Source organism: Phaseolus vulgaris, chromosome 2 (genome assembly GCF_000499845.2).
Source record: "Phaseolus vulgaris cultivar G19833 chromosome 2, P. vulgaris v2.0, whole genome shotgun sequence".
NCBI lineage: Eukaryota > Viridiplantae > Streptophyta > Magnoliopsida > Fabales > Fabaceae > Phaseolus > Phaseolus vulgaris.
The window spans coordinates 30,327,292-30,340,916 of record NC_023758.2 but is presented as its reverse complement, the minus strand read 5'-3'; the positions used below and the strand labels follow the sequence as shown (position 1 = coordinate 30,340,916).

The following is a 13,625-nucleotide window of genomic DNA, read 5'->3' as shown; positions in this document are numbered from 1 at the left end:
TTTGAATTGAACACTTCACAAATACTAATACGTGTTTTAAGGTTGATGTTTAGGTCGATGTTCAATACATACGTTTGACACAAACATATTGTTTAAGAGACGTGTCTGAACGGTATCCGAAACTCATACTTTATCTTACTGTTTATAAAATAAAAGTTATAATTATGAAATATCTTTATTTTTAATTGTATGAAATTATATAGTCTTGCAAAGAATAGAATAGGACAATAAATTTTTAATAAAACTATTTATCTGCATGTTTAAATAAATTATATAATTAAGAGATATAAAGTTTGAAGTAAAGTAAAATAATTTGACAAGTATTATAATATCATGGTATATAGCAACTTTGTTTCCCGCATATGGTTAACCTAATATGATGTTATCTTTTGTGTTCCTTTATATCTCTTTTTATATCACTTATCGACCACTTCCATTCCACTTCCACTGTCATTGATGGAGCACTCAGATGGCACCACACAGGCACACGCAGCAGATGAATCCCATCAAATCCACTCACAACGAGGAACCGCCGCAGTTTTCACCGCTGGAACCGCTGACATCGATCCTATTACCAGCCCCGGCGAGTTCTATAGGGAATTCGTGGCGGAGTCGAAGAAGCTCTGGTACCTCGCAGGCCCTGGTATCTTTTCCTTTGTCTCAAAGTATTCCCTCGGCGCCTTCACTCAAATCTTTGCCGGCCACATCGGCACCATCGCCCTCACCGCCGTCTCCGTCGAGAACTCCCTCATCGCCGGCTTCTCCTACGGCATAATGGTAAACTCCTACAGATATATCAAACTGATACATGTTTAGCCAAAATTACTAACAAAAATTTACGACAAGGCTTTTCAGAAGTTGTATATTCAAACAAACTTCTCTATTTATTATTATTATTATTATTATTATTATTTATTTTTTATTTTTTTATGGAAATGCATGCATATGCATGCATGACCTTCTTTCTGTACTTTTTTTTGTTATGTTTTCTATTTATTTACTTTCAGATATAAGAATATTTTTATTTTGAGATGTTCTTTCAATAATTTGATTAATAAATTATAATTTAAATGATTATTTTTATCTACTATTTTTTTATAAATATGCTGAACTTTTGTTTTTGATGAAGGAAACTAAAAACAGAATTTAATAATTTGTTATTATTTTTATTTAAACCTTGAACTATTTCTATTTTAGAAGGTTTGAGAATATTACTTGATTAACTTTTGTTATAATTTTTTTTTCTAATACTTAACTAATTCATTACTAACAAGATTTACAAATAAATTTATGATTTTAATTAAAATATTAAAAATTTGTTTTGCATTGTAGTTAAAATATGTCATATATGTCAATAATTAACTAATTTGCTGGACTAAAGTTGGCTTTGATTATCCTTATTTAATAAATTATCTGAAACAGCATCTTAATAAAAAAAAAATAGGCTTATAGGAAAGTAGAAAGCATACTAAAATAAAAATAAGAAAATGATGAAATAAAAACTAAATTTAGAAAAAAAAATAATTAGTTGTTATAATGACTAAATTAAAAATTATTTTAGAGTAAATTTTTTATTTGTTTTTAGTTTTTAAATTAGTTTCTATTATGATTAAAAAGTTTTTAAATTAGTATCTAATTAACTATAAAAAATTTAATTACTAATTATTTATATTTTAAATTTGGTAGAAAAACTTTAGTAGCTAATTAGATATAATTTATAAACCATTTAACAACAATAAAAACTAATTTAGAAACTATAAAAATTTTTATATTTTAAATAGTTTCTAATTTTGTTATTATAATAATTAATTATTTTTTATTTTTTTTAGTGAAAGAATAAAAAAAAAGTAAAAAAAAAAGGAAGCTTTTGATGCATGCACAACCTCCATTAAAACCAATAAATAATAAAAAGAGAGCTATTATTGATGATTAAAAAAAGGAATTATTACCTCAGTCACTTGTATATTTACCCCTTCGTATGAAAAGAAATTCTTCTGAGACCACTCTTTTTTATCAACATTTATTTGATAATAAAATATTATATTAATGTAATATAAAATTTTATATTAAAATAATATAAATAAAATGTTATAATTTGAATACAAGAAAAAAGTAAAAGTGTACGATCATGACTTTTGTATAAAAGGATATTAAACGAAAAAGTAAAACCATGATATTGCATAGTTTGTTACGTACATTCACTTTACAATTATATAATATTCTATTATAAAAAATAGTTAATGAATAGCACTGTGAAGAGATATTTTTTCAAAAGAGTAAATTGTGGTAATTTTTCATCTAACATCATTTACATTTTTATTTTTAATTTAATATTTCTTTTTATTTTTTTATTTAGCACATTTTTTATTTTATTTCCCTATTTAATATTTTTTTATATTTTATTTTTCTATTTAGCACCATTTCAAAAATAAATAAATAAAATAATAAATTTAAAAAAATGATAAATAAAAAAAATCAAGTTAAATAAAGACTCATATGAACATAAGAGAACAACATGATCGAAAAAAAAATGTTTATATGGTCAAGCATTAGGACACAAATAAAGAACATGTCCAATATTACTGGATTATGGACTTCTCGTCATTAATTATGTTTCATTTTTCACAAACTATTTAGTGTACCATTAAAGAAAATATTAAATGAATGATAATTTTTCATTTTTTTTTTTTTTATGATCAACATTTATTTTCCTTTTTATTATTTATTTATTTTTGAAATGGTGCTATATAGATAAATAAAAAATAAAATAGTATTAGATAGAAAAATAAATAAAAAATGTTAAATGGAGAAATAAAAACAAAATAATGCTAAATAGATAATTTACACATAAATTTGTAGTGTGTGTTTTCTGTTTTTTTTTTTTATCTTTGTTGTTTGTTAGGTATTAGGGTAACAATTAGATGGTATAAGGTGATGTTAGAATAAAATCGGTTTGATTGGAGCAGCTAGGGATGGGAAGCGCGTTGGAAACGCTGTGTGGGCAAGCAGTGGGCGCAGGGAAGCTGAACATGCTAGGCGTGTACATGCAAAGATCATGGGTGTTACTCTTCGGCACGGCTTGTGTTCTATGCTTTTTCTACATCTTCGCAGGATCTTTTCTGATTCTAATAGGCCAAAACCCAGAGATATCTCGAGCTGCAGGAAAATTCGCCATATGGATGATTCCGCAGCTGTTTGCGTACGCGGTGAATTTTCCGGTGGCCAAGTTCCTGCAGACGCAGAGCAAGGTCATTGTCATCGCTGCGATATCCGGGGTGACCATGGCGGTGCACCCGCTCTTGAGCTGGTTACTGATTATGAAGGCGGAGTGGGGTCTGCCGGGTGCGGCGGTGGTGCTAAATGGGTCGTGGTGGTTCATAGTGGTGGCTCAGTTGGGGTATGTGCTTAGTGGTAGGTGTGGGGCAGCGTGGAAGGGGTTCTCCTGGGAAGCATTTGGGAATCTTTGGGGATTCTTTCGCCTTTCTCTTGCCTCTGCTGTTATGCTCTGGTGAGTCTCACCTCAACCTTTCCTTTCCTTTGTTTATGGGTTTTTCACAAAAATGGTGTATTCTTTTTTCATTATTAAGTAAATGGGCAAAAGCAGAAAAAATTATAGAAATGGGCAATTTTTTGTCAAAGTTGCCAATGGTGTAGGCAACATCAATTAAATTTGTTAATCTCTCACTTTTTATTTTTTAATTAAAGTTTGTAACTGGGTTGACAACTTCAGTGTAAATAAAATTGGATATTGGGTTGACAATTTCACTCCATTGAAGTGGTCAACCGTATTGGCAAGATCAGTTCATTTTTTTCTAAAAATGACAATTAATACTTTTGGAAATAAAAGTATATAGTTAAAAAATTTATTTTAATTATAATATCAAAATTTAATTTAATTTTATTTAAGAAAATGGTATATAATCTTGTCAACCTGATTCTAGTGTTCTTGGCCCTTGTTGTAAGAACAAAAAGTATAAATTATATAATATGTAAAAAGTAATAATATACATGTATTTATGTAAAATAAATGAAAATATTGAATAGAAGTCATTAAAAGAAAATGATATTAAAATATTTGATAACAACATTACAAAGGATTATTCTATTGTCTAAATGGACAATTTCCTCTGTTATGACCTTCATTGCGACACTAAAAACATTTTTTTGGCTTGTTTTGAATTGGTTGATGCATTTCATTATGCAAATGAGTTGTAATTGGTCGTCCCGAGTTTTTACGTCGCATGTGGGGGTCAGGTATGAAATTTGGTCTGGTATAAATAGACCAATAATCCTCGTTTCGAATGGGATGGAATTGAACTTGATATGCCTTTCTAATCGTGTGGAGTTGATATGTCTTTTAATTTTTAACAAAATTAATTATTTTAAATAAAAATGAACTGAACTTGCCAATCCAATATCCAATTTTATTTACACTGAAGTTGTCAACCAAGTTAAAAACTTTAATTAAAAAATAAAAAGTAGAGAGATTAACAAATTTAATTGATGTTGCCTACACCATTGGCAACTTTGACCAAGAATTGTCCATTTCTGTAATTTTTTCTGATTTTGCCCATTTTTGTAAATATGAAAAAAAAATACACCATTTTGGTGAAAAAACCTTTGTTTCTTTTCTCGTGTTTTCTTTTTGTCTCTTTTACTTTTTTTAATCTTTATTTATTTATTCATGGTACTAAAAATATCAGAATTTAAAAACACATGTAACTTCAAATTATAATAGCATTGAATAAAATTAATTATAACAGTTTAAATAAATACGTAAGGGTAAACTGTTTTAAAATGGATAATATATATATATATATATATATATTATTTTAACTAAATTATTTTACCGAATCTTCAACTACATTGTAATGAGACACTATAATTTATCATACTTAATATCTTCTGAAATTTTTGTATTAAACATATTGTACTAAACACTAATATTTGATCTATCAAAACTGTCGGTGAAAATCATCCTTCATTTCTTTTGTTTATCTTTCAGAGATTGCATGAATTTATTATACACAAATTTCTTTTAGTTTTTTTTGACAACATAAAATTTTATTAAAAAACTCAATAAAATCATTAAATAAAAATCAAATATAGAAAAAAAATAATTAATTATTATAGTGAAAAAAAAATATTTTTAAATTAATTTTTATTATGTTAAATGATTTTTAAATTAGTATCTAATTAGTCATCAAGATTTTTGTTACCAAATTTAAATTTTTAATAATTGATAGCTAAAACTTTAATAGCTAATTAGATACCAATTTAGAAACTATTTAACAATACTATTTTTTTTAGTTTTTAAAATAGTATCTAATTTAATTACTATAAAAATTAATTATTTTTTTATATAAAATTAATTTCTAATTCATAATTTTCTTCAACTAATTTCTGCCCTTCAGATATTCAACACCATATCTTTATATAAGTTTTCAAATATCAAATCATATAAGTTTTCAAATATCAAATCATGGACCAACAACATTTTCCACTTACAAAACATTCAAAGAAGAGAAGAAAATAAAGAATAACTACCCATAACCTATTTATAAATATTATAATTTTTTATTCATTTAAAACTCATATTTATTACAACTTTAGGTCTTACAAATAACTTTCAACAAATATCATTATAACACTATATATCAAATATATTTGAGTGGTTTTTACTTCAACATACAAAACAATACATTAGTATATATGTATAATGAGTAATATGATATGTACATAGGGAAAGGAATACAAAAAATAATAATGTTAAAAATGAGATGTTTAAAAATAAAATAAATAAGTAAACTGAAAAACAAACATGTCATGAGAGGAAAATTTAAGAGGGGCATAGCAAATAAATTATATTTTATTTACAATATTTGTTAGATATTGTTTTTTATCATATTATTTATTTTCTTTTATGATATTTAATTTGGTGTATATTACTGTGTCTGATGCATGCAGTTTGGAAACATGGTACTTTATGGCTCTGCTTTTGTTCGCTGGATACCTCAAAAATGCAAAAATCTACTTAGGCGCCTTTTCTATCTGGTCAGTCACTAATATAGACTTTTATTTGCTTTTTATTTTATTTTTAAGGTTTTTAAATAAGATTTTTAAGACTATCATGTTATAAATCTAAAAAATAATCTATTTACTTTTATAATTAAAGGTCTTATTTAATATTGACAGTGGTCTTAACTTTTCTAATATGAAGGTTAGCTTAGAATTTTAAACTTATGACCCATATATTCAATAGAACACGCCGATATCAGATATAAGTTATAGGTCTTAAAAAGTTAAATACAAAGAAAAAGTTATTAAATATAAATTTTATAATAATCTAACCAAAATTTGAGAAAATATTTTACAAATAACATGATTCTAAAACTCATAAAATAAAATAAAAGTGGAATAACACTTATATATTAAAAATTACTTAATGCTATATTTTAAGCCTGGTACTCACTACTTTCACCAATCCCAAGAATAGTTAATAATGAAGTAAAGGGATGGGACTAAAAAGAACAATTTCCAACGTTGTAAACTTTATAGCTTATCAACTTTAACAAGTAGTGGCATATCCACTAACTATGATTACCAATCTTTCTATAATTATAACTATCACTTTTTCTATCTTTTCTAATGGGATTTTGCAGTGGATAAATTGGTCACTAACTACAGTTGGCACTAACTACAATTCGGTCTCTTTCTTCTGTGATTTTTTAGTATAAATTTTGCCACTAACTATTATTGCCACTTTTTCTATCTCTTTATCCATATGTTTTGTATAGATTATTTTCCTACTTAATGTTGGATAAATATAAAATCTATATTATTTTTCTACTTAATGTTGGATAAATATAAAATCAATAATAAATGCTATAAAATACACTTAAAAAATTATTAAATAAAAAAATTAATTTTAAAAGTTAAAATAATTAATTATTATATCAACTAAATTAATATATTATTTTTTATATAAAAATTATTAACATCTAAATTAATTTTTATTTTTAATAAATTTATAAACTAGTTTTTAAATTAATAGCTAAAATTATTAAGACTTTAATTATCAACTATTTTATATTTTAAAATTATTCCTAAAATTTTGATACTATCTATAAAATAATATTTAACTTAGTTAATATAATAATCAATTATTTTTATTTTTTAAATTAATTTTTATTTAATAATGTTTTAGTAGAGATATAAAAATATTTTTTAAAAATAAAATAAAAAGTGTAAATAATAAATAGTATGTAAACTGAAGCTATTAATAAAAAAAGATACTAACAAACTTCTTATATAAAAAAAAATTGTATCATAACTAAAAGTACATGTTTTTTTAAAAAAAATATTTACTAATTAAATACATATATTGTGTTTATTACTATCATTGTTTAAATTTTTTAACGTTAAAATCCAAATTTTGAAGAAAAAAGTAAGACTTTTGAAATATAATATTTATAATATGATATCTAAAATTTAAATAATCAATTGTTACGGTATCAAATGGAACAAAATTTCAACTACCAATAAAGCGTAAAATTAAAATTGTAGTGAAGTTTAAATTTTGAAATTGTTTTTTTATTATACTTTATTTATAATACAGAAATAAAATATATAGAAAAAGTAAAACTAAAAACATAGCACAAAATTTTTGACGTTAAACTTAATTTATTATTATTATTTAACGACTAGTAGCGGAAACAAAGGTGAAACGCATGTATATTCACATTTTTTATTTTATTTTTACTATTGTTATATGTATATTTATATTTATTTAAATGAAATATAAATTAATGTGTATCTGTATGTATGAAAGGTGTATATGAGACTCATGTTATTAGATTTTAAGAGATTTGAGAAAGAAAAATATAAAGTGAGAAAGAAAAAAGATAGTGATAAAATCTTAAAAATTCAAATTGTAAAAATTAAATAAATAAAAATATATTTCAAAAAATTAAATTAAAGAAAACTGTTCTATATTTAAAATTGTTTTTATAACTGTTTAATATATTTTAAAAAAATAAAAAATGATACCATGTCTAATAAAAAAATTAAATATTAATATAAAGATAAAAAAAAATTAAAAACAGTTATATAGAAGAATCTCTTTTGTATATAGGTTTAGACGAATACAAAGACAAAATTTAAAAATATAAACGTGTTAAACATAAAAGTTTAATTTAATTGTTAATAATTCACATATTGTTTAAAGTTGTATTGCCGTTAGAGTTATTCTTTAAAAAGTTTTTTTGTTGGAATGTCAAACCACAATATGCTTGCATATTATTTTATAAGATACGGTATGTTCCAGGGGACTGAATGAGAAAAAAATATTCATTTTAAAAAAATCGACAAGAAAACAAATAGATAATAGATAATATATATATATATATATATTAAAAAAATTATGAAATAAAATCAATTTTTAAAGACTAAGATAATTAATTACAATAGTAACTAAATTAGAGGTCATTTTAAAAATAAAAAAAAATTGGTTTCTAAATTAGTTTTTATTATTATTAGATAGTTTTTAAATTATATCTAATTAGTAATTAAGATTTTAACTATCAATTAGATATTAATTTAGAAATTATTTAACAATAATATAAACTAATTTAGATTTTTTGTTTTTAATTTTTAAAATGGTCTCTAATTTAATTATTATTACAATTAATTATTTTGATATCTATAAATTAATTTCTATTTCATGATTTATATATATATATATATATATGAAATTGAAGATTGAAACTTTCTCACCCTAAAAGTGTTTATTATTCTCTTCAATTGAAAGTACACAGGTATAAAAATATACTTAAAAAATGACAAGATTATTGGAAACAAATCTCAAATATATAAATAATAATAATAAACAGAATGTAACAATTGCTTGTAAAAGAATTGGTTCAATAAAAAAACACAAAATCATGTTTAATTGAATTGCAGATGCAGAAACAAGTAGGAAAAATTAAATTAAATGAAACTTAATTTTTTTAGGTGACATATAATAAAAAGATTAACAAAAGAAAAATAGAAATTAAAGGCATTTAACCATGAATGTGCATAATTTTGTTGAATTTTTTATTGCCTAAATAAAAATAGAAGGGAATTAATATAATTCAACAATTTATTAATTAAAAAATTACTGCATATGCACATAAACTTATCTGTTATATATAACGTACTTTTCGATTGAAAAATGTATATAAAAATAAAATCAGATTTGAAGATAAATAAAGAAATAAACAATATTATTGAAAAAAAATCAAAATTAGAGATGAAAATAAAATAAAATAAAATATGTAGAAAAATGGTTAAAAAAAAAGATACAACTAAATTCAATATGGGTAAATAAGAGATAATATTATTGAAAACAAAATCACAAATTAATAAGAAAAAATGGAATAAGATCGTTACTTTTGAAAAACAAAATGAGTTAATTGAAAAGAAAGAAGAAACAACAAAAGAGTGTATTGCCGATAAAAAAAGAACAAAAAAGTGTATAATTGAATTACATGCACAAAATTAATAATGATAGAGTAAAAAAAATAAAAAAATATTTGAAAACATGATTTTTTTTTAGATTATAAATTTAATACAAAGTAGAATGAAAGGAAAAAAATAAATAAATAAAGGCCATTGGTGAAGATGGAGACTTTTAAAATTTTATAAGAAAGAAAAATGTATTAAAAATATACACACTCTTTAGTATCTTAATTTGCAGAATAAAAAATTTACAATATTCCTCCGTTGAATTTTTTTAAAAATATGAATTAAATTATACATAAAAAATAAATATATTAAAAAATCAAATTAACTAAATTTTTTAAAATAAAAACTTTCATGTTAGGCATTATTATGCAATTTGACATTTCAGTTATGCTGACACCCCAAATAACAACAATTATTTGTCATGAAAAAAAATATTATTAAAAAAAAATACAAAAATACGAGAGACTAGATCAAAACTCATACATTAACAAGAACGATACATAGATAGATTATACTTATTCATAAAGAATTCTAAGAACAAACTGATGGTAGTCTATTATACCAATGAAAAGATTCTCTTTGAATAAATTCTAAATTAGTCAACTTATCAGCACATGCATTCCTTTCACAAAAAATATGAGTAACCCTAAACCTTATTTTCTCACAGGATTTAAGACACATCGAAGCATCCAAAGAATATTGGTCATAGTAATAAAAACAAAATTGTTTTTTAAATTATTACAACATTAACTCCATAAGTTGTTTTGTTTCAAGGCATTAGATGTATTTACTCGGTAACTTGTTCTTTTTTTCTTGTCTTCTTGCTTAATTTGAATGGTTTTTTTTATTTAACAAAATAATTAGAAAATTAATAACGAGAATAAATCATCAAGTAAATGACCTAATTATATTTTATTTTGCAGCATGAATATATTAGGGTGGACCATCATGGTATCTTTCGGATTGAACGCTGCCACAAGGTTTGATTCCACACCACTTACTTTATACTAAACCAAAATATTATGAAGTTAAAGTATATATTTCTATCTATAAGTAATATATTTATAGAATTGGTTAATGGAAGGTTTGAATGAAAATTGGCAGTGTGAGAATATCAAATGAACTAGGGGCACATCACCCAAGAAAAGCATTATTTGCTCTGGTGGTTGCTGTCATCACTTCCATTTTGATCGGACTTTTTCTGGCTTTTGTTTTGATGATCACACGGAATGAGTATCCTTCTCTGTTTTCAAACGACACAGAAGTAAAAAACTTAGTGAAGGAGCTCACACCATTGTTGAGCTTTTGCATTGTCATTAATAACGTTCAACCTGTTCTTTCAGGTAACGTGAATTCAAAGACTGAAACATCAATTTTCCTTCGATTAGTGTATGTCTCAGATTTTTAGTTTTGTGCAGGAGTTGCCATTGGAGCAGGATGGCAGAGTCTTGTTGCTTATGTAAACATAGGATGCTACTACCTTTTTGGAATTCCTCTTGGTCTCCTTTTGGGTTATAAGTTTGATCGAGGTATCAAGGTAAATCATAACATATATGATTAAATTATTGTATATAAAAAGTGAAAGATGTTTCGGATCTCATTAAGGAGATAATAGTTAATAGAGCATTTTTATTTTTTAATTTGATTTATCATATTGAGTTATTTATTGTTGGATGATAGGGAATATGGCAAGGAATGATATCCGGAACTATGCTACAAACGATTGTTATTTTGGTGATGATTTACAAAACTAACTGGAATAAGGAGGTAAAATAATAATAGTATTCAGATAGTTTATTGTGTATGAACAATTGCAAGTTCAAGTGAACTCTTTGTTTTGAGCATACACACAATTAATTATTAATTGAAACTAACACAAAATTGCAGGCCTCCCTTGCTGAAAATAGGGTACAAACATGGAGTGGACATAAAGTAGCAGACGACAAAGAGAACTCAGAAGCAGAAACATGAATACTGCACTTGGAGAATTGGTACCATAAGATAAGATGGTATGACATTTGAACTCAGCTAAAAAAAGATTTACCAATTTTTTATGCTCACAGATTTTTAGGAATTTAAGTATACTGAATTTGAGTTTCTTGCATTTCTAATTAATTTACTTTTTTAAATATTTTATTTAGATAATATATTGTGCATTCATCAAAATATGGAGTGTTTTTAAGCGTGCTGATGATGAGGTGGATCTCTAGAGGATGTCGTTCAAGAAGTGAATAAAGATCCAATGTAGAAGATTCTATTATGGTTGAATCATTTAGAATATTAAAGATGTTGCTTTAATGTGAAAAACAAGAATATGTATTAAATCATTAGATTGCACTCTATTTAATGAAAATGTTTTCTTCACATTATGTCTTTTTCCGTGATTCTTCTTAAATGAGAACCCCTTTCAACGAATAAAACTCAATTTAGCCTAAGTTTAAAAAAAAGTATTCAAAATTTATCATATAGATAACCTAACTACATCTTAAGAAATATAAACACTGAAATATTGTTTTTTTTAAATAAAAAACAACTTTTCAGTTATAAATTTAATTCTTAAATTTAAATAAAAAAACTAAATTACTAAATATGTAACAAACTCGGTTAATACAAACATAAATAAACAAAGGTTAAATAATCACATACATAAACACTGAGAAAGAAAATTCAAATTGTCATATAAAAACTTCTATTTAAAAAGTAAAAATAAATAAAACCATCTTAAGAATAATGACTTTTAGTAAAAAAAGAAAAACTCATTATCTACATAAAGATGATTACTTCTTAATAATAAATTCAAAATGGTTATATGGTTCACATTTCTTTTACAGAAGTCGTATATTCAAAGTGGACATGCTCATTTTTATTTTTTTAAAATTATCCAAATCCTTAAAATAATAATGAAAGTGAACCATTTCCATGAAAACCTTATTTTTGCATTTTACTTTTAACTTATTTTATTTGTCTATTTAAGTCCTGATCCCAACATGACAATAATTATTGATTTCAGGGAATGAGGAGTGGAATGACGCTGGGGACCAGATTGCAGGCATAAGTTGTTTGGGTGATGATTTAGAAGATTAAGTAGAAGAAACGAAGAAGGAGTATTCTCATAATTCACGTCAATGTTTGCTTTCAACAGTACATATAATAACTTGTACACATGAAAGATTAAAAGATGATTTTTTGGAAAAGTTGCTAGGAATTCCCTCCTTAGAAGAGACTGTCAAAAATGGACTGTGGGCAAATTCTTCCTGGACTTCCATACTTTTTTTGACATCCCATATATTTTAAAATAACCAAAATTATCTATTTCGAATACAATTCAAAAATATCTATTTCGAATACAATTAAAAAATATTTATTTGGAATACAGTATAATTCAGAATTAAATTTTATATTTTAAGTTTTAAAATTATGAATATTTTTTTATAACATTAAAAATTTTAAAAGACAAAATTTATATTTTCAATTATATAATTCAAAATACAAATTTGTATTATAAATTCTATATCAGAATATAAATTATGGTTTGTATTTTAAATTCTACAATTGAAATAAAATGTATTATGAATTCTTGATTCTAGAATACATTGTATTCTAACAAAAAAATGAATTTAAGAGAATTTCGAGGTGGAGAATACATGACTTTTTCATGGATCAAGTTTTGTAGGTTGACCGATCAAAAAGAGAGAATGAAGATCCACTTACAAAAAGTCTTCAATGCTTAAGTCAATGGGAGCACAATAAGTACTTAACAATTAACAATGTGAGAGTTAAGAGCATATGATAAGATAGATTATACTTTGTACTTCCTCAAGAGTAGGTATTTATAAATCTCTTAGGTGACGTTCTTTGGAATGGTCATATGATTGTTGTTCCATAAATAATCGTTCGTCATTAAACGCTCGAATAGACTGTTTTATTCATAATGATCATGGTAATGAAGACTTGGTTAAAAAATATATACAGTTATCCAAACTCTTTGATATTCCTGATTTTATAGTGAACAACACATTGTCTTTCGAACCCAAAATACATTGAATTTCGAATTTTAAAATCGGAAATATATTGTATTCTAAATTCTAGGGTCTAGGATTAATAATATAAATTTAGTA

At 24.4% G+C, this 13,625-nt stretch overlaps 1 protein-coding gene across 2 annotated transcripts; it reads left to right on the top strand.

Annotated features, from left to right (window-relative positions):
- The first annotated feature begins 358 nt into the window (after positions 1-358).
- On the top strand, positions 359-12,701 carry LOC137811345 (protein DETOXIFICATION 29-like). 2 transcript variants are annotated; one of them, XM_068613037.1, is made up of 9 exons: positions 359-777; positions 2,967-3,508; positions 5,968-6,054; positions 10,431-10,487; positions 10,612-10,850; positions 10,926-11,044; positions 11,188-11,274; positions 11,395-11,516; positions 11,649-11,871. In XM_068613037.1, exons 1-8 carry the CDS (start codon positions 457-459, stop codon positions 11,476-11,478), a joined length of 1,536 nt encoding a protein of 511 aa, XP_068469138.1. In that variant the 5' UTR covers positions 359-456; the 3' UTR covers positions 11,479-11,516; positions 11,649-11,871. The 2 variants fall into 2 exon arrangements, with proteins under 2 accessions (XP_068469138.1, XP_068469139.1); XM_068613038.1 differs by lacking the exon at positions 11,649-11,871 and adding an exon at positions 12,518-12,701 and having other exon boundaries at positions 374-777.
- Positions 12,702-13,625: the final 924 nt, after the last annotated feature.